The sequence below is a fragment of the Peromyscus leucopus genome, chromosome 18 (genome assembly GCF_004664715.2).
Source record: "Peromyscus leucopus breed LL Stock chromosome 18, UCI_PerLeu_2.1, whole genome shotgun sequence".
Classification (NCBI taxonomy): Eukaryota; Metazoa; Chordata; class Mammalia; order Rodentia; family Cricetidae; genus Peromyscus; species Peromyscus leucopus.
Genome location: NC_051078.1, coordinates 13,385,393 through 13,410,220, shown reverse-complemented (window position 1 = coordinate 13,410,220; position 24,828 = coordinate 13,385,393). Strand labels below are relative to the sequence as shown.

Genomic DNA, 24,828 nt, shown 5'->3' with positions numbered 1-24,828 from the left:
GTCAGAACTGGATTCCCAGAGGCTTAATGGTTTATTTGTCACTGTGCCTAAGCCAAGGCGGAGAGGTCGCCACCGTCCTGCAGGTCCGGTGACACACTACTTCTCCAAACACACAGACGTAGCCAGGCCTGGTGGCATAGGCCTGTAATTTCAGCACTTGGTAGGGTTGGGAAAGGAGGATTACAAGTTCGGGATTGGCCTGAGATACATGCTGAGACCTTATTTCAAAGGAGGAAGGAAGGAGACAGACAGACAGACAGAGACAGAGAGACACAGAGAGAGACAAAGACAGGAAGGAAGGAAGGAAGGAAGGAAGGAAGGAAGGAAGGAAGGAAGGAAGGAAGGAAGGAAGGAGAGACAAAGGTGGGGCACATAAGAAGTGGTGGAAGACAGAGGTGTGTCTGTGGGTTACAAAAGGAAGGGCTGAGAACGTTCACCTCTCTGTCCTATCTGGCATTGAATGGCGGCTGTCAGGAGGCCACCAGGACAATGCTGCACCTGAGAAAAGAAGAGAAAGGAACTTTGCAGATGACATGAAGCTCCGCGCCGGAGCATGTGGACAGAGGGTGAAGCAGGAGGTGCCCAGAGAGCGGACAGCTCCACGCCTCCACTTACACCAGGGCCCCGAGTTTCTGAGCAGCAAAGAACACGTAGGTGCTCCTGCAGCGGCCTCCTGGTAGCCAGTCTGTCCCTGGGCCTTCGGAATTTCACTCGGACAGTGTCCAATTCTCCAACTCCCTTCCACCTGCTGGAGACCCCTCCCATCTAAGCGGGTCTAACAATGTGACGACGGTTTTAGGTCTCTCTTTTAGCTGTGGATGAAATGCACATGAGCTTACCCAAGATGAAGAAGGACATTTACTGGGATGATTCTGCCGCGCGGCCACCGTACACCCTGGCAGCTGCTGACTACTGCATCCCCTCGTTTCTGGGCTCGACGATCCAAATGGGGTAAGCGTGTTTTTAAAAGCCTTTGATATGTAGGAGAACCTTTTAAAAATGTATTGCGTGTATGTATGCATGCATGCATGCGGACATGTTTGAAGAGACGTGAGCCATGTTGGGCACGTGGAGGTCAGAGGTCAACTCTGTAGAGTCTGTTCTCTCAATTCACCTCTATATGGGTTCCCAGGATCACTCAGGTCATCAGGCTTAGGTAGCAAGTACCTTTACCCACACACACACATTTCTGGCACAGATACGATTGATCGTGGAGGCTGAGTTCCAGACATATATACAATGAAATATGATCAAATCCACCCTCCATTTTCCCCTCCAACATCCCCAATATCCCCCCCCAAAAAAAACATCTGTCTCCCATCCTCATTATTATTTCTTTTGCTTTCTTTCTTCTCCTCCTCCTCTTCCCTTCAAAGTGTCTTATTAATGCTGCCAATGTGTACGCTAGAACATGAGAAACCAATCAGTGGCCACATCCTCCAAAAAGAATGATTCTCCCTCCCCCAGCTCTACAGTAAGGGGTAGGGCCTTAGATGCGCGAACACACACACACACACACACACACACCGCTTTGTGCTGGAATTCAGGCTGGCTTTATCTCGTATAGGTCTTGTGGTTTTGAGGCAGGTACACGCTCCATTGCTGCTGGTTTGTCCTGTCCTCTGCTCCAGCAGCGTTCTGGCTCCTGACTCCCCACATGCACATGTCTAGCCTCTCTCCTGTTCCTGTAAAGCTATGCTCTCTGTCAGACATCTCCAAATCCTCACGAGTAATGGTTTGTGGCACCCTTCTTCCAAAGGGGCCTCTGAAGCTAAAAGAGGCTTCAGAAGCCAAAGCAAGGGATGGCTGAAAGTGGCATTTCAGGAGCTGTGGTAAATGGCGAGAGACACTCAGGCGCCAGGAGACCCATGTAGGTGGCCCACCAAGCACAGCTTAGAGAAGGTTGCCCACAGTAAGACAGGCTTGCTTCCAAGGCTGAACCCTCCCATCCTCCCAAGCCACCATGGTCCTCCTGACCCCAGCCTCTTGCTCAGTCTTGAGGAAGGGCCGTTGCCTTTTGGAGACCCTTGTCAGCCTCTCCAGCTCCTCAGTCACAGAGCTTCACAGTTTTGAAAATCGAGTAACTCGTTTTCCTGTGAGTTTGCCTTTAGATAATGAAACGTTCTTTGTCCTTGCCTGGACTCCCTCCGTGGGAGAGCACAAAGTATTTGAAGCTCTAACCTGTCGAGTCAAGGAGACCAATAGCATGCCCAGAGTCTGGGAACTTCTGATTATTCTCTTTGACTCCATAAGACTCATTTCTAACGTCCATTTAGTTGTTTCTGTATAATGGTTAAAATTAGGAAAGGGGACACAAGAATTTTATTTGATCCACGTATTTGCGCTGATCATAGTTTTGCAAACTCCTAAGTCAAGGTCTACGCTGTTGGTTTTAATGCGGCGCTTTTACTCTGCGAGGGAAAGTCACAAGGCACGACAAAACCCATCATCGGAGCAGAGTTTTATCAGGAGAAGGGAGGGACCCGGCCTGTGGAAGACAAGTGCATGGAGAGAGAGGGTGGGGGAGGAGGAGAAGGAGAAGGGGGATGGAATCTGTATCCCGCGCTTATGGATTCTCTTGCACATGCGCATATGGGCTTACGGAGCTAAGCCACGCATGCGCAGACTGTGTGATCACGCAGAGCGCAAATTACAGGATCACACAGCGCACGGATTATGTAGAATGTAAGGCTCCTTACTTGGCTACTGAACTGTGCATGTGCGGTCATGTAGCTGGAGGAGTGGTCAGGAATCCCAACACATGCTTTTCAAAAAGTATGAAAATGTGCTTCTCCTATTCCTAAATTTGGAAACATAGACAAATGACAAGATCTTTGAGACAATGCTTGCCCTGACAGATAATTGGGAATATTAAATGAGACTGTAACCATAAAATACTGTGGGTGTGGTAACATTATTATTTTTATTATCATCATCATCATCATCATCAGTTAGTCAGGCTTTTGATTTATGGGTTCCAAACTGAAGCACAGAAAGACTAATCAGATTCTTTTTTATATTAAGTTAGCTGTAGGGACAGAAAATAAAACAAATGAGAGAAAAGCAGAAGATAGAATATTTAAAATTGAAGCCAAAAAATATATATATCATTTGCTGGAGAGCCTCTAATCAAAATGGCTGACTTACCTGCCTGGTGAGTCATGCCACAAGGAGAGCCAGTGTATGGGAGGCTTCCGTGAGGGGTCCAGCTGAACTCCACTAGAACTGACTAATCAAAGAAACCATTGGGCAACCGCTCACCTGCTCTTGCTTGTCTGCATGAATGAGGCCCATTAAAGGGAAACCCCACAGCTCCAGAAAATTTCCCTGCAGGAACCCAGGAAGTCGGGCCTTCACAGACATGCCTTATGGGAGCCAGTCCTTCCTGTGACTATGGCGCTTAATATTTGTGATCCCTTGTGACAGAAAACCAAACTCGAGCCAATGGACGCTAAGAGGGGCCCATTGGGTCCCCCCAGAAACTACCCTGCCTTTGGGAATGGCTCAATGCAGAGGCTCAAGGAATGCAATGGACTCACTGTTGCCTCCTCTCTCTCTCTCTCTCTCTCTCTCTCTCTCTCTCTCTCTCTCTCTCTCTCTCCCCCTCCCTCCCTCTGTTCTGGGCCTCTCCCCCAAGGCTCAGTTTTCAGGCAGGCTCTCCCGTCCTGATGGCAGGATGGCTGCTAGCAGCTCCAAGCTGGTAGCCTGCCTAATCCCACCGGAAGGACACACGGTTCTTTCCAACTTTTCGAACTCAAGTGCTGGCTTCACTATGCCTGGCTGGGCTAGGCTAGCATACCCATTCTCAGACTAACAACAACCAACATGGAGGGACGGTATTTAAGTTAGCCCAGGCTGGCTCATGTGTCCTTGCTGATGATGAGCCTATGAAAGCCTTTTTTAGATGAGGAAAATTTTTAATCATATTCTGTTTAAGGTGGTGGTGCTCAGCCTTCCTAATGCTGCAACCCTTTAATACAGTTCCTCGTGTTGTGCTGACCCCAACCATAACATTATTTTCATTGCTGCTTCATAACTGTAATTTTGCTACTGCTATGAATAACGGTATCTGATATGTAATCATAAATATCTTATATGCAGGATGTATTTTCATTGTTACAAATTGACCCAAAGGGGTCGGGACCCACAGGTTGAGAGGTGTACAGTCCAAGCACGTTTAATTCAGAACTCAAATTTGGCTTATCTTTTTATATCACCTTTTCAGACTTGTGGTCATAATTCTCGTGAGCCAGAAATTCTAAAATCAAGGAAATGCCCTTGAACACTGAGCCAAAGTAGTGTGGAAGGGGCAGCCTGGGAAATGACTCCGCTCATGCAACCCTGTTAGAAATGACTTTCACATTCAGTCAATATGCATTTCCACGTGAAAAAGAATTTTCTTTGTTCTCGGTATTAAGGAAGGAATGCATTCAAACCATAGGTTTTCTTCCTGTATGCTAGCCATATATAATAAAATACCCTCCCCTTAAATCTGAAGTACAAATTTAAACTATGTGTTTACTTGTAACGTCACAACGCATTCATCCATTCAGTCAGGTCATTTTTTTTTTCTAGATTCCTACCATGCAGTAAATTGTGTGCCAGTTGCTAGATATGGGCATAAGAAAGAGGAAGGAGGAAGTGTGTGGTGGGGGGATAGGTTGGACGGCATCCAAAGGCATGAGAGAGAAGTCCGGGGGAGGGGCGAGGGGCGAGGGGCTAGGGCTGGCCTGGAAAGGGGCTGAGGTTGGACGCCATAAAGGAGATGAGGAGATGGTGCCTGGGTGGCCGGGGAGGTAAAAAGCAAAATGCTCACGTCATCCAGCACCATACTATTTGAATCCAGAGCAGCAGCTCTCAACCTGTGGATCACGACCCCCACGGGGGTCGCATATCAGATATTTACAGATGATACCTAACAGTAGAAAAATTACAGTTAGGAAGTAACAGTGAAAATAATTTTATGGCTGGGGGTCATCACACCATGAGGAACTAAAGGGTCGCAGCATTAGGAAGGCTGAGAACCATTGCCGTAGAGGAAGCTCCAGTGAGGCCTGTCGGTCTCTTCTCAATCAAATCTAAAAGTACTGTTTAAAAAATGCTGTTCCATAAATTCAATACCAAATCAGTACTGAAGTTCTATCCTCCAGTTTTTTATAGAATACAAACAAAAACAAACACACTCTCAGAATCAAGACTTAGGATGAAAAGGCCTCCTGAAAACTCTGAAAGAAGGATTGGGGAGATGGGTCAGTCACTAAAGCACTTGCCATGCAAGCGTAAGGTTCTGAGTTCAAATCCCCAGCACCCATGTAAAGACAGGCACAGTAGTACACACCTGTAATCCCAATGTAACTACGGCAAGACGGAAGCTTGAGAGCCGGCTGGCCTGGTATATACGCAGTGGTGAGACACTGTCTCCAATAAAGTGGAAGGTGAGGACCAACACTCAAGATGGTCCTCTGACCTCCACAGGCATGCTGTGGCATGTGTTCATGAACACTTCCACACACAAGTGCACACACACACACACACACACACACACACACACACACACACACACAGAATCTGAGTGGAACACCCAAATTAGAAACAGTGCTATAAATACACTGGCCTTGAGATTTAATAATTGGTGATAATTACTGCATCATCATCAGTCCCCATTTGACAAGCCCTACCCTGCGAACTAACCAAAAGATGAAAAGGTCATCTTCTGTGCTTGAATCCTTCCCATTATCGTACCCGAGATCACTTCAGGGACATCCTTAGTTTGGGGACATCCTTAGTTTGCTCTTTTGTTGTGATATGAAATGCTTTGTGATGACTGTTTTAATGGAGGCATCTTTTTATCAGTTTAATCATGAAGAAACTATTAACCAAGACTAAGAAAACTTATGAAACCCACAAAAGAGAACCTGTCCTCAGAATTCACATGGAAACATACCCAAGACCTAAAATGAAAACTGAAAACTGGTCTTGGTCACACAATAATAAACACTTATAAACCAGGCTTGTAATCCCAGCACGTGAGAAGTTAAGGTGAGCCTGGCTACAAAGTGACTCCTCGGATTCCCCCAGGCTCAAAAAATCAGTTAACTAATTAACTAATGAGAAAATAGCACTTATAGAACTAAGTTTACTAAAACAAGATATAGCACTAGTGTAAATGTTTAAATACAAGCAGTGTTGTGTTTTATATATATCATATATGTGTGTGTACATATGTGCATATATGTGTATGTACACACACATATATATGTATATATTATATATATTATATATATATATATATGCATGGTTTAAAAAACAACAACATCCAAATTTACCTGCTACTACAAAGTAGAAGGAGAATGCTTTTATCTTCATGTGATATCATCCTGGGTCACTCCAGCAATCCATTTTTCTTTACTTGACATTACCCATGTTGGAGACGATGAGGAATTCAGTCTATGGAAATTGAAGACCTGAAGTCTCATAAATCCCTTTAATCCCATCATGAAAATCAAAACAGCCAACAGAAAGGGAGCAATCGTCCCTCGAGAGCTTTAGAAGGACACCAACAAGCTGTCCACTGTAACAGTTAAAGAGAGGATCGCAACCTGGAGAAGAGTGACTGAGTCTGCTTGTGAACTGGAGGACACGGAGTGTGTTAGCCGTGCGTGCCCTCTTGCACATGCAAGCGTGTGCCTGCAGACTGCTCGCTACTCCCATTTAAAGAGGATTATCTTATTGGATTTTTCTGAGGTTAAAGAATATACCACTCCACCTTCCATTTGCAGTAATCTAGAAGGATCTACATGGCAAACGGATCCATTTAGTAGAGAAGAGAAATTGCCCAGTATGCTAAGAATTCCTTCTAGTCAGAAATGGAAGAATTTAAGATTTATTTGGTACTGGGAAACTAAACCACTGTGTTGAAAAAAGATGACTCTTACTTATCTGTCTGTATGCCAGAACTTCTAAGCATGTTTACCATACCATAATCCCCATTTTGTAATTATACAAGCATGCACCAAATGTATACAAAACATTCAAGATAGCACAATAGAGAATACTAGTTCAGGTACAGGAAAATAAATATTGTAGCGAGCAAAGATCTTACTAAAGTTCATCAAATGTATTTCCAGACTGGTGTTTTCAGTAATCATGTCTTACTTAGCCAACTATGTTCAAATAGTTTATTTTAGCTTTATAAGAAAATACATAGTCTGGTTTATACAATTGCACGCTCATGTTATAAAACACTAAAAATAGCTCAAGTTCTAAATCACTAACTTCTACAAAAATGTACTCTTGGCACATTGATTTTCTTCCCCTTAATGTACCAGAAAGGAAGGAGAGGCAAGAAGGAGAAGATGAATGTGCATTAAGTTCATCATTTTAGAGATGGGGATTCTCGGTCTGCCGACATGGGGTCACCTTGCTGCTCAGTTCTTACCTTTAAATGGTATCAGAGGTGTGCATGGCTTAATTATCTCTTCCAAGAGGACATCTACAGGATACAGTAGTGCTCAGGAAGAGGGCTTGGCTGTATTGTAGGTGGTAGGGTGAAATTAGATATGCCTCGGGAAAGGTGTGGTAGACCAAATTTGTCATAACTCTTGGCCTGAAGTCTCAAATTGGCCACAAAGAGATGGTGGGAAGGTCAAGGTTCGAGTGCAGGTTCCAACCTAAATGCCTCCCAACATGCTCTGCTCCTAGGAACTGTTTGCCAGAATGGAGCAGAGGGGAGTCTGGGTGGTCACAATATTCTAGTCATTGAAATTTCCACATCATCCTTAGCCCCTGGCCTCCCAGCTCAGAGTGAGGGTTTCTTGTCCATTTGTGAATCTGTGGTGGCAGCTTGGACTGCCATTCCACCATGAGCAAGGTTAAAAACAAGAGTGTTCTATTCTAATGGGTTCAGTACCTCTGGGGCCCGCGTCTAACTGATCGTCTGCACATGCCTCTGCCCTGATAGGTTCTCAGGCAAATCACCGGCTCTAGCCAGTGTACACACCCAACCTTGAGAGCACTCCAGTTTTAAAACAATAAAGCTGACATGAAAAAAAAATAGAACTTGCCAGGCGGTGGTGGCCCACGTCTTTAATCCCAGCACTCGGGAGGCAGAGGCAGGAGGATCTCTGTGAGTTCAAAGCCAGCCTGGGCTACCAAGTGAGTTCCAGGAAAGGCGCAAAGCTACACAGAGAAACCCTGTCTCAAAAAAAACAAAAAAAACACACACACAAAAAAAATAGAACTCACCATATTAAGTATCATTCTCCTAAGCGCCTCATTTCGGTTTCGTTAAGATGACTTTTTATTATTTGAATTCAAATTGCCAAAACACCACTTCAAAAGTGGAACAAAGAACGGCCAGCATGGTGGGGCTTGCCTTCCATCTTTCCGAAGCTCTGTAATCAATTACATCATTACCCATTAGGACAGAGTAGGTTTGAAACACACACACACACACACACACACACACACACACACACACACACACACACACACACACCTACCTCCCAAGCCATTTGCCAAGGCTATTTTGGTCTTTATATATCAGATGTGCCCTAAGAAGGAAGCACTGTGCTGTGGCCTTTGAGAGCCAGGCTCTTGCCTCTCCCTAGTTATAGTAATGGAGGGGATGAAGATTGTTCTGCACCCTGCGCAGGCTTCTTAACAGCCCCCACTGCTCACACCCTTAGCTCTGGGGCTGACGGTCTTGTGGGTGTTCAACAGATACTTGGAAATGCTGGGTTTGGTTATTATTATTTCAACATTGGATATGAAAGTAGCTCCAACTGAGACATCCCTCTGCCTTGGCATGCTTCCGCTCCTACCCTCCCTCTCTCTTTCAAAAGCAGGCTGCATGGCACAACCCTTCTCATCCCCATGTGCCCTGTATTCGTGTATGGGTGACTTACAGAGTTAGCAGTGTCTAACAAATGGCACAGAAAAAATACTGAAGGGCCAGGGCAGAGCAATGCTGTCTCCATCCAGAACTCCGGTCGGGTCGTCAGCCCTGGCTTCCCTGAATTTCCCAGCTCCTGCCAGCCCTTGTACATCCTCTCCACACACCCCCAGTGCCCTGGCCTTACTGTTGAATAGCTGCTACGTCATCCTGTCTAAGCTTTTCAACTGTCTGGGGAAGCTCCCAGCTGCCGTGACGGTTTTTTAAAGAACTCTTCCCAAGAAGAAAAAGGGCTTTTCCAGTAAGCAAGCGTTATTACTTGCTCGGGCACCCGGGGACTGCTTCGGAGAGTCGCCAGTGATGGGCAGCATCCTTTTCAGGGTTCCTGTGCTTCAAAGCTCTCTGACACGGGCCACCCCCTTTTCATCTCCCAAGCCACATGGGAGGCAGGGAAAACGTCACCCCTATTGCTTTTACCACGTGTGATGCTAAGTCCCGGAGAGTCATAGGAGTCTCCCGGACCTGGCACAGCTGGTGTCAGCCTGGGCAGCGGCAACCTGACTGTCAAGCGCTCAGAGTGAGTCATCTGTCCCACTGTTGGAACGAACGGCTCTCCCTCTCCACCGCTGGAAACCGGTGGTTCCGTGGCACCTTCTGTCAGTGTCCTCCTGCCTCTAATTACTCATCTGTCTCGGTCCAAATGAGTTCTGAAACTGTTTCAGCTGGCCATCCCTAACACGAGGTAATATCATGAGAGTGCTCCCGTCCTGTCCTGTAGTGCTCCGGCTATGATTGTTTAGGTGCTGTTACATCTATGCCTCTGGCGTAGACTAAAAATACACTTTAAAAATTAAATAGGAGTGCAGGTATGCTCGATCCCCAACCCGACATCAACCAGCTATGGTGGTATAACCCCGGTACTCGGGAAGTGGAGGCAGAGGTTCAATTTGACGTCTCTCCGTAGTGAGATGAAGGACAGCCTAAAGCACACAGGACTTTGTCTCCTTGTATGACACATGCTTTCATCTTCAGGGCATTCTGTTCTTAAACTGAGTCTCTACATACCAGAAATGAGAACATGGAAAACCACGACCCTTAAGAGAAAGGAGGACAGGGTTCTGGTCCAGCAACCGTCTTTGATGCCAGCACTCAACAGAAAGGTTATTCATTCCATAATGCTAGAGAGTCGTGCTCTGCTCTGTCCTGGCCCAAAGACCTTGAGGACACCTCTCATTACATCATCACGAAATATGTGACACCCCAAGTGTCCTTCCCAAGGTCCAGCTTCAGGCTGGAAGTGTGGGACGTTTCCAAGACATGTTTCCTACCGTATGCATTCATCAACATTGCTGTTCACATAGCCTTTCCCATGCAGGCAATGCCAAAACCACATAGTTTCAGCCTGGAGGGCAAAGTCCAAACCCTCACAACATACCCCAAGACTATCATCCCAGCCATGACCAACACCATCCCATTTCACACCAACTCAAAAGCACGCTAATTCCCGCCACCTTATTTGGGAGTCACTGCTTTCGCATGGAACGTTCCATCCCTGCTTCATCACGGCAGTTCTAACTCTTGGCAGAAAATTTTGCCAGCACGGAAACTTGATTTCAAATGTAGGCATTTATATGCATGCCCTCTCCCTCCTTTAACATTGTAAGTAATAAGGTATAGGATATAGCAAATCGTTCACAGTAGAGGCTCGGTAAATTTAGCAGCTGAACCTCGTGTGTCCACACTGCCGTCTTATGAGGCAGGGAAATACAAAGGGGGTCTCCTTGGTGGGCCTCCCCAGCATGGGTCAGTTAGCTGAGCTTTTCCTGATCTGCTCATGACTGGTTTCATTTTCTCCAGTCTGACTCAGGGGCTTAGTGTGCTTGCCGTAGGCGAGTATACGTCACCACCCCGCCAGTGCACAGTTGGAGCTTTGTCCCTTCTTTGCATTTATTTGGTGTGTGTGGTGTGTGTGTGTTTGTGTGTTTGCCTGTGTGTGTGTGTGTTTGCCTGTGTGTGTGTGTGTTTGCCTCTGTGTGTGTGTGTGTGTGTTTGCCCGTGTGTGTGTGTGTGTGTGTGTGTGTGTGTGTATGTGTGTTGAGCATACACAGGCCTTTATGTATATGTGGAAGTCAGAGGATAAGTTACCAATACCTGTCCTACCATGTAGGTTCCAGAACCCAGGTCCTCCAGACAGGCAGCAAACGCCTTTATCCACTGGGCCATCTTGCTGGCCCAGTTTGGTTTTTTTTTTTTTTTTTTTTTTTTTGCTTTTTCCTTTTGAGTCACAAAGTTTTAAAATAATATTAATACACATGGCATTTTTCCCCCCTAGAAGACCATGTCCCTGTTACCAGGTAAGGTACCTTAGGTGCAGTTAAGGAAAACAACCCGAAATAAATAGTCAATGTCCCAAGCAGAGGGCATGTGCCTGTCCTATAAAGAGAAAGTGCCAGCTTGACCTCATGTCCCCAGCACCTCCAGGGTGGCAGTCCCAGTGAGCAACCGTGCTTGTGGCTCCTCTGTGTCCTCCCCAGCTAAGTAGATGGCTGTGAAGCGTGACTAATTAGGTCCTGCGAGCTGACCTAATGAAACCCAGTGAGCGGGGTCACTGGGGCCACCGAAGCATGAGTCTGCATCTCCCAAGGCCATGTAACAGGATCCGCACCGGCTCTGGAGGGAGGGTCAGGAGACGATCCGGTAGCCAAGGACACTGTTGGGGCTTCGGAATAGCAGCGTGAGGTTGTAATCGAGCACCATCCCGGGACATTTAGCTAGGTGATCATTTCATCCATCTTTTATTCATAAACACAGGGACACGTCTTCTTCGGCAGTCTGCTTTGCACTTGTCGGGTCCCGCCTACATTCTATCAGCCTTTTCCTCCCTGTCACGGAAAATGCACCTGGCATGAGACATCTTGTCACCGTGGATGTCATTGCCCACCCCGGACTGGCACAGGAGGGAACGGTTGCTCCCTAAGCCAGCATGAGCAACTGGCATTTCAGGGCAAGTGTTTGAGGTGCTCTTCGAACCCCCATGAAGGCTGAAGTTGACAGAGATGTGGGACAACCCTGGAACCTGAGGCAGGAGGAGACCTCACGGCCACATGGGCTTCGTTCACTGCCTCATGGGCTTGTTTTATTTAAGCCTTGGAGGAGGTTAAAAAGGGTAGACTCATCGTCCTGCTTCTTAAATGTCAGCATTTCAGTGGGAAATCCTTAGCCATGGCAAATCCTTCAAACCTCCCGGGGAGACCCCAACCACAGACAGAGCCCGCCTCACCTCCACATCTCCTTCCCGTGGTGTGCTGACCTCTCCCCCCTCAGCCCTACTTGAGTAGCAGAAATGTCAAGCTTTTCCCAGACATGTCTCAATTCCTTCTGAGGTCTGCATGTTACTCGCCATCCTGTTCCGGGCTCTAGTGTGTCCTTTGATACCAGGGTGGCAGGCTGGAGGAAGACTTCTGTTTCGGCCTCACTAGCTAGTCAGGCGTAGTAATGAATCTCCCGGCCCCTCGAGAACCTGTCTGTGAAGTGTTGGTAACAGTAGCAACATGAACTGACATCATTATCGTGATAGTGAAATGAGCATTAGCTGTTTTGTGTGTGTGTGTGTGTGTGTGTGTGTGTGTGTGTGTGTGTGTGTGTGTGTGTGCGCACCCCTCTCTTTTGCATTTAGTGGGGGAGGGGGGCACCCCAAGGCGCATATGCAGCGGCACAAGTCTGGAGGTCAGAAGGCAACTTTGTAGCGTCTGTTTTCTCTTTCACTTTTGCTTAGGTTCTTGGGGTCATAGTCACGTTGCCAGGCTCATGCAGCCAACGCTCTGTTCACTGAGACACCTCACCCATCCTCCCAGTCTCTTGAGTTTAGCTATGTCCCATTATTTTTTCTAGAGGGAGGGGAATGATGGGTCCTGGGGACATCCGTCTTTACTTCAACTCCAATAAAAACAAAAGAACGCAACATTTTGTACAGTGTATCCTAACACTCAAGTTTCTAGATCAGTAATCTTCAGAGTGTGGTCTGGGAACCCCCGAAGGTCACCAACACTCTGGGAGGGAATCCATATGGATAAAACTATTTTCATCGTAACACTGTGGTGTTATTATCTCCCACTTTCATTCTTTTCTAAGTGTACGAAAAGCCCCGCTGATCTACTATTTTACTTCCACAAACTGCAGTTACACAGAGTCAATCATCGTCCAAAAATACAAAACGGAAGGCTGCAGAGACAAACAATTCACAGATTTTAAATCGCATGCCGCTCTGAACAGTGTGAGGATATCCTGAGCCATCACGCTTGGTCTCGCCGGGGCTGTGAATCAGCCCTTTGTCCAGTCCGTCTACCTATAGTGCATGCCCTACCTGCACCTCACTTACTAGCCAGCTCCGTCATCAGACCAATGGGCATAGCACCTCAAATGCTTGTGTTCAAGGATCCCTTCACTTATTAATCTGCCTAACACACAAGAGCAGTGATGCTGGCAGTGTTTGGCTTATGTCTAAGAGAAGGTGTAAAATGTATCCCTTAAGTGAAAAAAAAAAAATGAAAGCTTTTGATTAATGAAAAAAATATACCAAGTTTATTCACACGGGCAAGAACGAATCTTCTACTCATGATATTGTTAAGAATGGAAAAATAACCCATGCTGGTTTCACTGTCACACTTGAGGCTGCAAAAGGTATGGCTGGATGGGCAAGATAGCTCAGCTGATTAAAAAAAAAAAAAAAAAAAAAAAAAACCACTTACCACACAAGCCTGATGACCTGAGTTGGATCCCTGGACTCCACAGGCGAGGGAGAGAACCGACTCCTCACCAGAGGTCATTCTCCAAGCATGTGGCACACTCACACACAGGCACCACACAGAGAGACACATAGCAATAATGAAACTAATTTTAAAACAAGTTACAGCCGCAGAGCCAAGTATGGTGGCACGTGCCTGTAATCTTGAAATGGACAGTGCAGATAAAAGGATCAGAAGTTCAAATCATCCTAGGTAAAGTAAAAGGATCAGAAGTTCAAATCATCCTAGGTAAAGTTTGAGGCAAGCCTGGAATCCATGAGACTGTCTCTAAAGAAATAAAGTTATAGCCATGTGTGTAGTACATGTTTAGCTAAGATGGAAAAGGCATTACCATCTATGGTCTGGTACTATCTGGGAATCCACTGGAGATCTTGGAATGTAGCTCCCAGAGATAAAGGGGGGGTTGGGGAGGACTTCTATTCAGTGGAATTTCCTAGAGGCTACTAGATATACGATGATGTCATCACTTCGTCCTTAATGGAACATGCGCTCATACACTCCTGCCTTTTACGTTCCTCGGTAATCATTTTGGACGTGTTCATAGCAGTTGCCGTGACCCGCCTCTTCACTTTGGGACCCACCCACAAGTTAGTCCTACAGCTGCTCTCTGTCTTTTGTCCTGTGCTGCAGGCTGTCCGGGTCCGAGTTCCCCGCGGAGGACTGGCTGTGGAACTATGAGAAGCAGGGCCACCGGCCCTCGGTGATGAGGAGGGTCAAGCGCTTCCTGAGTACCCACGAGCACCCCGGCAGCCCCAGGAGGAGGACTTTCGGCAGGCAGGCCAGCGACAGCTCCATGTTCTTCCCCCCGAGCCCAGCTCGGGATCTGCTGGACGTGCCCTCCCGAAACCCCCAGCGAGCCTCACCCACCCGGAAGCAACCCCAATCCCGAGAGGGCAGCCCTAAGCTGCATTCCAGCATGGGAGAACTGTCCACCATCAGGGAGACCAGCCGCACCAGCACTTTGCAGAGCCTGACCCCGCAGTCCAGTGTGAGGGCCTCCCCTACCAAAATGCCCCGGGTCCCTGAGGTCCTGATCACAGCGGCTGAAGCCCCCGGGACCTCGTCAGACAGCCATCACCAAGACTCTGCTACCTCCATCCTGAGCCTCGAGTTCACTGGGGTGCAGCCAAGCAGGACTAAACGGCAGGTAGACCCCTCAGGGAAGGCGACGCCACCCGGGGACCCCAGTCCCCAGACTGTTTCAATCAGTACCGAAAGAGACCTGTTCAAGTTCGAGGAAGACCTGGATGATGACAGATTCCCACAAAGGTGGAGCCTTCCGGAGTTACGGGACTCGCGGCACACCTCCCTGGGAAACTTAGGTCCAGATCCTGTGAACCCCAGGCCTGCCCTCTTACTTGATACAGAAACATCCTCCGAGACCAGCGTCACCCATCCTGGGGCTGGTCCTAGGGTCTCTCCTGACGTCCTGTTCTTAATGGAAAGCTTGGACACGAAAGAAACCGACATCCTGGAGTTTAACAGTGAGCACCCTGAAGAATCCCCGAAGGGAACGCCACAGCGCCCCAGGACCTGGTTCTAGCTCACCAGCCCGGGGACACCCCTCCAGGAGCTGGCCAGTGTTTAGCAACACGATCCTACTGTACAAGCTACTCAGAACTCTGAAGGGCATTATGATCCTGCAAACCTCGAACACAACCACATCGTCTAGCGCAAAGGGGCTTTCACGGAAGTTGTGTGGCCCCAAATGAATCCTCATAACCAAATAAGGGATCCCATATAAATGTACATGGCTTATACATCCATACATGATTAGCTTTGGAAAGGACCATACAGATCATAGTCCAATCCCCTAGAAGCAAAGGCCCAGACACAAAAGGTCCCGTTTCTTTCCTGTTTCCTCCCTTACCTCTCTTCCTTTAGCCATAGAGACAAGGCTAGACCATGCCATGCCCAGAGGCCCTTCCACTTATAGTTATTTAACTGGATCTTCCTGACCACCTCACTCCCGCTTCCGATAACTATTATTAGCACTTTCCCTAACTCTTGAACTTCCTCTGCTTCAGAAAGCTCCCTTCCTCTTCAATTGACTATGTCTACCATCTGGTCTTCCTTTTCCTTCTCTTCCTCTTTATTCTCATACATCTTTCCTCTGCCCTTTTCCCGGGTCTAGGTCCTCCAGTGACTCTAATCTGTCCCTCTTTCCAGGTTATAATAGCTTCCCTTTCCAACTCTGTTGCTTACTTCCCGTCACGGTGTTCACACTATGAGACACTGGTAGTGACCGGTACAGGAATCTAACACACCCAACCCCCCATGCTTCCAGCCTTGCTGTAAGAGGTGTATGTGTGCTGACGGTATCCACCATCCCAAACCTGCTGCTTCCGCTCCTTCATGTTGGACTCCAGAGAAGACCGAATCAAAGAGGATATGAGATCCGCACAGCCAAGGGCTACCCCACCAAAGGATGACATGGTCAGAGAAGACTGATTCTAAGAGGGTATGAAATCCACACAGCCAAAGGCTACACCACCAAAGGTTGACATGGTTTGGATCTACTGAACTCATACACAGTCTTAAGCAAAAACACTCCAATTGTGTCACAGCGTGGGACCAGTAGGAGACTGGAGCGGTGTGGATACTATAGGGTCCATGGCCGCATGATGACAACAGACTCTTGCCAACTTCCTTTCAGAAGCTCTTAGGTTATGTTTCGCAAGCTCCCAGCTTTGAAAGGGCTTTGCCTTTCCAAGTGCCATCTTTTCTACCTGTCCTGTAACGAAACTTGACATGTGGCTTCAGAAGCAAGAAACCCTAACAGCGACCACGGGTTGGCTGTCTCGGTGCCCCATGCAGCCAGATCTGAAGTCCACATGCGAGTTCACAATCCTTGAAGGAGTCCTATGAGACCGACAGACCATCAGCTCCACTTTAAAGATGAAAACAGAGGCGTTTCCCGAGCTCACCTAGCCAGGCTTAGCTGCTCAAGAACCCCACACGTCCTCGCTGTGGCACAGGAGGGCCTTGAATCTGCTAACGATTTGCACCAAATTCTGGAGGATGCTTCAAGGCGGCTAATCACAGGTTTATGCCAAACCTCCTCAGCCTTGGAGACATCTCTGGATCCGCCCAAAACAGTTTTCAGTCACAGAGGCGAGCAGCTTTTTGTCTCTGGGGGCCAATAGCCATGGTCCTCTCCAGGTCGTTATAGAAGCTGGCAGGAACGTCGTATTCCTTCCCCCACTACAGAGTCCTGATGTGCTGTGTTCTAGTGACCACATTCACACAAAAGCTCAAATCTCAGTGGGCCTCTGAAGGGGCAAAAAGCAATGACCCCTGCCTTAACAGGCTTTTCTTGAAGGACTAACATGGTATGTTAGTAGAGGAAATGCTGCACATGCATGGTCCTCTATGCTGACCCACACCATCAACTCCCAAGAAAGGACTGTAATCCCCAAACCATCCCAGACAGACAGACGATGGGCTCAAGCCCCCCTGTGTTTCTAAAAGGCCAGAATGACCCTTTCCCAGACATCATTGTCTAAGCCCCCCACACACACACACACACATCTTCTCTTTGGCTCGATCTATTCCCTCAAATACAAGTTAGGTTTCTACTGAGCTGTCTTTGAAGTATAATCAATTTTCACTCTTAAACCCGAAGTTATCAACTACGCACTGAAAAATAATTTTATGGAGAAATGGGAAGGGGTTCATTTGTCTATTCCTGGGCCCCTCTTCTCCACCTTTATTCATGAGAATTATTTAAGCTCCTCAATATTTCTTCACATTTTGAGATGGCCTCCCGTTTTCTTCTCACGCTGAAAACTGAACTACGACTCGCCCACTGAGCCCAAATGAGGAGATTTTTCCATTCTAAAACGAGTCTTTACCCTGCAGGGCCAGGGCTGCAAAAATAAAGGATTTATTCTCTTGTGCCCGATTTTTCACCTCTTGAGCTCTAGAAAATTCCACCTGTCAGACAAACAGTCTTATGTCTCCGTGGCTTAGTCTTCAGGGTTTGACCAATACAAGAACAGGCTTTTCCTGGTCGTGTGTTAACCTAATCTGCATGTGAACACAAGATCTTACCTCTAAAATCCAAACCCAAACAAGCAAACAACAACAAAACCTTGAAAAAGAAGAGGGCAGGCAGTCTGGCAGGAAGTTGAATAGATACATGTCCTTCCAACCATCAGGTTCTTATCTACAGAATGGGCTACTTTCTCGAAGGTTTCACAGCCTTTATTAGTCATCATGAGCATTGAAGGGCAAGGTTGGGGACCTCAGATTGTCCTGTGTGACCAAGAGGCATGACTCTGACTGGTGCTCCAAGGAGTCATCGCAGACTTCTCCTCTCACTACGATTATCTGTGCTTCAGAGTCCCCTTTGTCTCTGGGATTCTGATCTCTTTCATTTAGGAAGATCTTCTCCTAACAGTCACAGGATTAAGCCCCTGACATATTGACACAGCGAACCCCTCATTCACTCACTCAGGAATCCCATAAAAACACTAAACTGGAAGCCATAAAAGGATCTGTAGGGTTTAAAAATAAGGAAGAAAATGAATGAATGAATGAATGAATGAATGAATAAAAATAAGATGGTTCAATGGTTAAGAGCACTGGCTGCTCTTCCAGAGGACCTGGGTTTAATTCCCAGCATCCACAGGGCAGCTCACAACTGTCTGTGACTCTGGTTCCAGTGATCTGATGCCCTCTTCTGGCCTCTGCAGGCAGTGCGTGCACATGCTGCATAAATAAATCTAGTAAATAAATAAAAAAGAATGAAAAAAAATGCCCCGACATGACACTATGAGACAAGGAACCTCCAGCGGTACCCTTGAGTTCATTTTCTGTTGACTATCTACTGCTGGGCACGCAGTCTACCCTTGAGAGTAGTGTTTTCTTGTGAGACTCCCTTGGAGAAAACTACATTTTCATTATCAATTGGATACAGCTTCTGGGGTAGGGATGGGGGCCATATAGCTACTTCTCCTTTTAGCTCTAGGACCCCAACTGATATAGACTTGTGCAGGACCTGTGTGTGCCGCCTCAGTCTCTGAGTTCATATGGGCATTGGTCCTATTGATTTAGAGGGCCTTGTTTCCCTGGTGTCCTCCATCCCCTCTGGCTCTTACACTTTTTCCACCTTCTCTTCTACAGGGTCCCCTGAACCCTGAAGGGAGGGATTTGATAGATATCCCTTTTAGGGATGAGTCTTCCAAGGTCTCTCTCTCAATGCATAATGTCTGGCTGTGGGTCTCTGTATTTGTTCCCATCTGCTGCAGGAGGAAGCTTCTCTGATGATGGCTGAGGGAGGCATTGATCTATGAGCATAGCGGAATGTCATTAAGAGTCATTTTATTGCTCTATTCCTTTAGAACAGTAGTATTTGGTTTTGCCCTAGGTCCCTGGGCTATCTAGTCTCAAGTTCTTGGTCTCCCAAGCAGTGTTGGGTATGGGATCCTTATTGATGAGTAGACCTTAAGTCAAATCAGATATTGGTTGGTTACTCCAAACTTTGTACCACCATTGCACTAGCATTTTTGTTTGTTTGTTTGTTTGTTTGTTTTTGAGACAGGGTTTCTTTGTGCCTTTCCTGGAACTCACTCTGTAGCCCAGGCTGGCCTGGAACTCACAGAGATCCGCCTGGTTCTGCCTGCCAAGTACTAGGATTAAAGGCGTGCGCCACCACCACCCAGCAATTTCATTTTTTTAATGGCTGGGTAATATTCCATTGTGTAGATGTGCCACATTTTCTTTATCCATTCATCTGTCGAGGGGCATCTAGGTTGTTTCCATCTTCAGGTCCTGTGCATCAGTCCTGTTGTGTTTAGAAGGTCTTGTCTCGTGGATGGTCTCCATCCCCTCCGACTCTAACACAGCAGCATTTCTGGCAGCAACAAACATGGTTGAGCAAGTGCCTTTGTGGTTGGATGAAACGTCCTTTGGGTATAAGCCCAAGAGTGGTCTAGCTGGATCTTGAGGCAGATCCATTCCCATCTTCCTGGAACTGCCAGACTGATTTCCACGGTGGCTGTACAAGTTCAAGCTCCCACCAGCAATAGATGAGTGTCCCCCTTACTCCACAGCCTCGGCAGCATGAGCTGTCATTTGTGTTATTGACCTTAGCCATTCTGACAGCTGTAAGATGGAATCTCAGAGTCGTTTTGATTTGCATTTCCCTGGATGACTAAGGATGTTGAAATTTCTTTAAGTGTTTCTCCACTAGTTGAGTTTCGTCTTTTGAGAATTCTCTGTTTTGATTTGTACCTCATTTTTATTGGGTTATTTGTTTTCTTGATATTCAGTTCTTGTTGTTTTGAGTTCTTTATGTGTTTTGGAAATCAGCCCTCCATTGGATGTGGGGATGGTGAAGATCCTTTCCCACTTTGTCCTGCTGGCAGCATTCTTTGTCTTACAGAAGCTTTTCAGTTTCACGAGGTCCCACTTATTGTTGATCTTAGTGCCTGTACTAACAGTGTTCTGTTCAGGAAATCTTTTCCTGTGCCAATGAGTTCAAGGTGATTCCCCACTTTCTATTCTATCAGGTTCAGTGAATGTGATTTTATGTTGAGGTCTTTGATCTATTAGGAGTTGAATTTTTTTGCAGGGTGATAAGTATGGATCTATGTGGATCCTTCTACATGTAACATCCAGTTTGACTAGCACCATTTGTTAAAGACACTGTCTTTCTTCCAGTGTGTGTTTCTGGCTTCTTCATCAAAAATTATGTGTCTGGCCGGGCGTGGTGGCGCACGCCTTTAATCCCAGCACTCGGGAAGCAGAGGCAGGCGGATCTTTGTGAGTTCGAGGCCAGCCTGGGCTACCAAGTGAGCTCCAGGAAAGGCGCAAAGCTACACAGAGAAACCCTGTCTCGAAAAAACCAAAAAAAAAAAAAAAAAAAAAAAAAATTACGTGTCTGTAGGTGTGTGGATTTATGTCTGGGTTTTCAATTTGATTCTGTTTATGAATGTGTCTGTTTTTGTGCCAATACCATGCTGTTTTATTACTGTAGCTCTGTGCAATTTTGAGGACAGGAATGATGATATCTCCAATACTTGTTTTAGTATTCAAGATTGTTTTAGCTATCTGGGCTCTCTGTTCTTCTATATGATGCTGAAAATTGTCCTTTCAAGATCTGTGAAGAATTGTGTTGGAATTTTGATGGGGATTGCATTGAATCTGTAGACTGCTTTTGGTAGGATGGTCATTTTTACTATGTGAATCTTATCAGTCCTTGAGCATGGGAAATAGTTCCATCTTCCGACATCTTCAGTGACTTAAATTACTATACAAGTCTTTTGCTTGCTTGATTAGAGTTACCCCAAGACATTTTTATATTATTTGTGGCTATTGTGAAAGGTGGTGTTTCCCTGATTTCTTTCATAGTCCATTTGTCATTAGTATATAGGAGGGTATGGTAGTTTGAATGTCATTGGCCCCCATAATCTCATAGGGAGTGGCACTGTTAGGAGGTGTGGCTTTGTTGGAGTGGGTGTGGCCTCGCTGGAGAAAGTACGTCACTGTGGGGGCAGGCTTTGAGGTTTCCTATGCTCAGGATACCACCCAGTATCTTTTTTCTACTCTCTGTTGCCCAAGATGGAGGACTCTCAGCTACTCCTCCAGCACCACATCTGCCTGCAGGCCGCTATGCCCATTCCACCGCCAACCCTGCCATGATAATAATGGACTAGACCTCTGAAACCGTAAGCGAGTCACCCCAGTTAAATGTTTTCCCTATAAGAGTTGCTGTGGTGATGGTGTCTCTCCACGGCAATAAAAATCCAAACTAAGAAAGAGGACTACAGCCGGGGCTTTCTACTGGGGGACCCCAGAAGTGAAAGTTCCTGTGAAGCAAAGTGCGGCAAGAGAGGGATTCAAGGCGATTCTGCTCTACCTGGATTTGGTCTTGTTTTGCTGTCTTTTCTTCGCTGGTTGGTTTTGTTTGTCTTCCTAACTAAGCAAAGCCGCGTTGTGTGGCCATCGGAGACACAGCCACACAACTGTGTGCTGCCGTGAGTTAACCTGTGGCCCAGAGCATGCATCTGATTTTAGACGACCTGTTGAGGCCACCATCCCCCGGTTCACCACAGCCTCCGGCACTCCCCATTGCTCTCTCTGTACACTTGGCAGCACAGCCCTCCTTGTTATTTTGGGTTTGCGATTCTATTATTGAGACGCCAGCAGCTTCCTACAGACCTCGATTGCTGGCAGCGGTGTAAGTATAGAAAGAGAGAATAAGAAAATGCAGAAGCTTGCACACACTGTTGGTGGACATGCCTGCAACACAAGCCTGTGAGCCTGACTTTGCATCCTCATTGACCTACAAAAAAAGCTGGGAGTGAGACTTGAGAGTATGGCTCAGAGGCTAAGGCAGAACACAGGACTGCTCTTGCAGAGGACCCAAGTTTGGTTCCCAGCCCTCATATTGGAAGGCTCACAACTGCCTTTTACTCTAGCTCCTTGGGCATCCAATACCTCTGGCCTCCTTGAGATCACAAACCCATACACAGAGACTGGGAATTCCTGAAGTTCCCTGGCCAGTCAGCATAGGGAAATCAATGAGCTTTGGGTTCAGTTAGAAATAACCTGCCTCAGCTAGATAGATAGATAGATAGATAGATAGATAGATAGATAGATAGATAGATAGATAGATGATAGATCAGTGAGTGAGTGAATGAATGAATGAATGAATGTGGGAGCGGGAGAGATGGCTCAGTGGTTAACAGCACTGGTTGCTCTTCCAGAGGACCCAGGTTTACTTCCCAGCACCTGTGGGGGCCCACAGAGGCTCCCTAGTAAGGCCTTACTCAAGGTCAGAAAGTCTGAGCTTGCTTTACCCAACAGGGGCTGAATATGGGATGACTTGGCCAAAGGCGGGGTTACCAGGTGTTTTGAAGGGTCTACACTTGTTGATACTTTACACCTCGACCTTGAGAGGGAGAGATCTTTTGTTCCTCCCCTTGCTGATGTGTAAAAAGCCCATCATGATTAAACCCAGGGCAACTGGGTATTGACCCAAGGCCCTCCCGAAGCTATTCTGTGTCTCTGTCTTTCTCATCGTCTCTGTCTATATTTCTATCTGATACTTCCTCATTCCTCACTCCTCCCGGCAAGAACCCTTCGACAGGTCAGAGCTAGAGACCAGCTAACTAGTCCTAAAGACATGGGTCAGGTGGGGCGTATTAAATGGAGACCTCTTAAGTAAAGGGTTTATTGAGCTGTTATGGATACTAGGAAAGGGATAAAATTCCTCCCCAAGAGAGCAGGTAGGAAAATGTTCAGGGACCGACAAGCACCCATGTGGAGATTCACAATCATCTGTAACTCCAGTCCCAAGGCATCCATCACCACCTCCGGCAGGCACTGCATATACACGGTGCACAGACATGCATGTGGGCAAAACACCCACATAATAACTAAATTAAATGAAGATGGAGAGGCTGATTGAGAAAAGACACCCAGTGCAATCCTCCTTTCTCTGCACAGATGTGCACACATGAACAAGTACACACAACACCCCCCCAAAAAACACACACACACACACACAGACAAAAAAACAAAACAAAACATCAAAGTTCAACAGCCTTAGGTCATCTCTGTTCATGAATCCCTCACAGCCAGTGCCGCTGCTCAGATCTTTCCCTTCTCTGACCTGCCTTTCCCAGGGTGCTTTATAATGAGGTGAAATATACAGTCTTAACATTCTCCCTGGCTCCAGGACAGTGTGAACCATCCAAGACACAGGCCCTCCTGACCAGGCCCTATTGGCAGCAGAGACATCAGATCAAAGACAACCCGGGAACAGTGTGTCATGGCTGTGTCACTTTGACTGGAGAAACTTGAGTCTTTTCACTTAAGTTAGCTGGGCCACAGCTGGTGTTTGTGGTGCCCAGCAGGCTGGTTGACTCTTGCCATGGACCAGGGCAACCAGGAGCCATCGTGCTATTTACACCCATCACTTCGAGGGCAGCTCTAGAGCACCTGGCACTGAGACAACTCCAAAGAGAGAGGACATAAAATGCTGGGGGACTTCTGAAGCCGGCCCGACCTTTCCAAGAAAATGCACAGGTCGATACACAAAGGAAGAACAAGCAGCCAAGCGAAAGGCTGGTGAAATGTTAGGTCAGAGGAGAGACACTTAGAAAGAAAAGCTCCAACCCACTCACGGCTTAGCAAATCGTTTCTGAAAGAGGCAGGAGACCAGAGCTTGGTGAGAGGCTGAGTGCCACCAAGTACCAAATGCAAGAGGTAGGCTTATGCCTGTGTTTGAGCTCTCTCTTGATGCACACTGGCTTAGTGTGGGGCCAACAGGAAGTCCAGTCACCATCCTCAGGTTTATTCCAAGGGATACTTGGGAAAGCTGGTGGTATTCCAGATCAAAACACAGAAACTCCCACATCCAATGGGTAAATTTCTCTTCAGTATTCTCATCAGGGTCCTGAGACTTGGTCTCCAGCCTCCAGGCAGTTCTCTGTAGTGGTCTACCTTCCATTACCCAAAGCGAAAGCGTTCTTTGCCACCTAGCCACTCAATCTTTGCACGTCCCACTCTGCTGCATCCCAGTGAAATATGCAGTACAATTTAGATGCAAACAAACCCTGTGGATCCATGGCCCGCCAACGTCACTGGGGACATCTAGAATGCAAGCCCTGAGTGCGCACAATCCCATCCCTTGTGTCTCCTGGAATCTAAACCAGCTACAAGGGCAGGCATGAGTGACTCCACCACCCTGCACGTGACACCAACAGGCCACTGAGGGGGTCTAGTCTGGAGAAAGCATGAGGCAAGGATGAAAGTGACGTCAGAGATCAGGACAACATGACAGTCCTAAAGACATGGGTCAGGTGGAATATTAAATGGAGACCTCTTAAGTAAAGGGTTTATTGAGCTGTTACGGATCCTAGGAAAGGGACAAAATTCTTCCACAAGAGAGCAGGTAGGAAAATGTTCACTGGACCTAAGGGCCCATGAACTATAATAAAGTGATTAAAGTGTTTTTTTTTTTTCCTTTCAGACTTTTTTTTTAAGTTATGTGTTTGTGTAGGTGCACGTGGGTGTAGTGCCCACTCAGGCCAGAAGAGGGTGTCGGATCCCCAGGAGCTAGTTAAGAGTTACAGGGGGCTGCAAATCATCTGATGTGGTTGCTGGGAACATAACTCA

At 46.9% G+C, this 24,828-nt stretch overlaps 1 protein-coding gene across 1 annotated transcript in view; it reads left to right on the top strand.

Annotated features, from left to right (window-relative positions):
* The window catches only part of Best3 (bestrophin 3), a 47,110-nt gene extending 28,916 nt beyond the window's left edge, over positions 1 to 18,194 (top strand). The window contains exons 9-10 of the mRNA XM_028877938.2: positions 800 to 951; positions 14,329 to 18,194. Coding sequence (XP_028733771.2) covers positions 800 to 951; positions 14,329 to 15,241 — 1,065 coding nt within the window. The 3' untranslated portion in view covers positions 15,242 to 18,194. The remainder of the gene's footprint in view (positions 1 to 799; positions 952 to 14,328) is intronic.
* Positions 18,195 to 24,828: the final 6,634 nt, after the last annotated feature.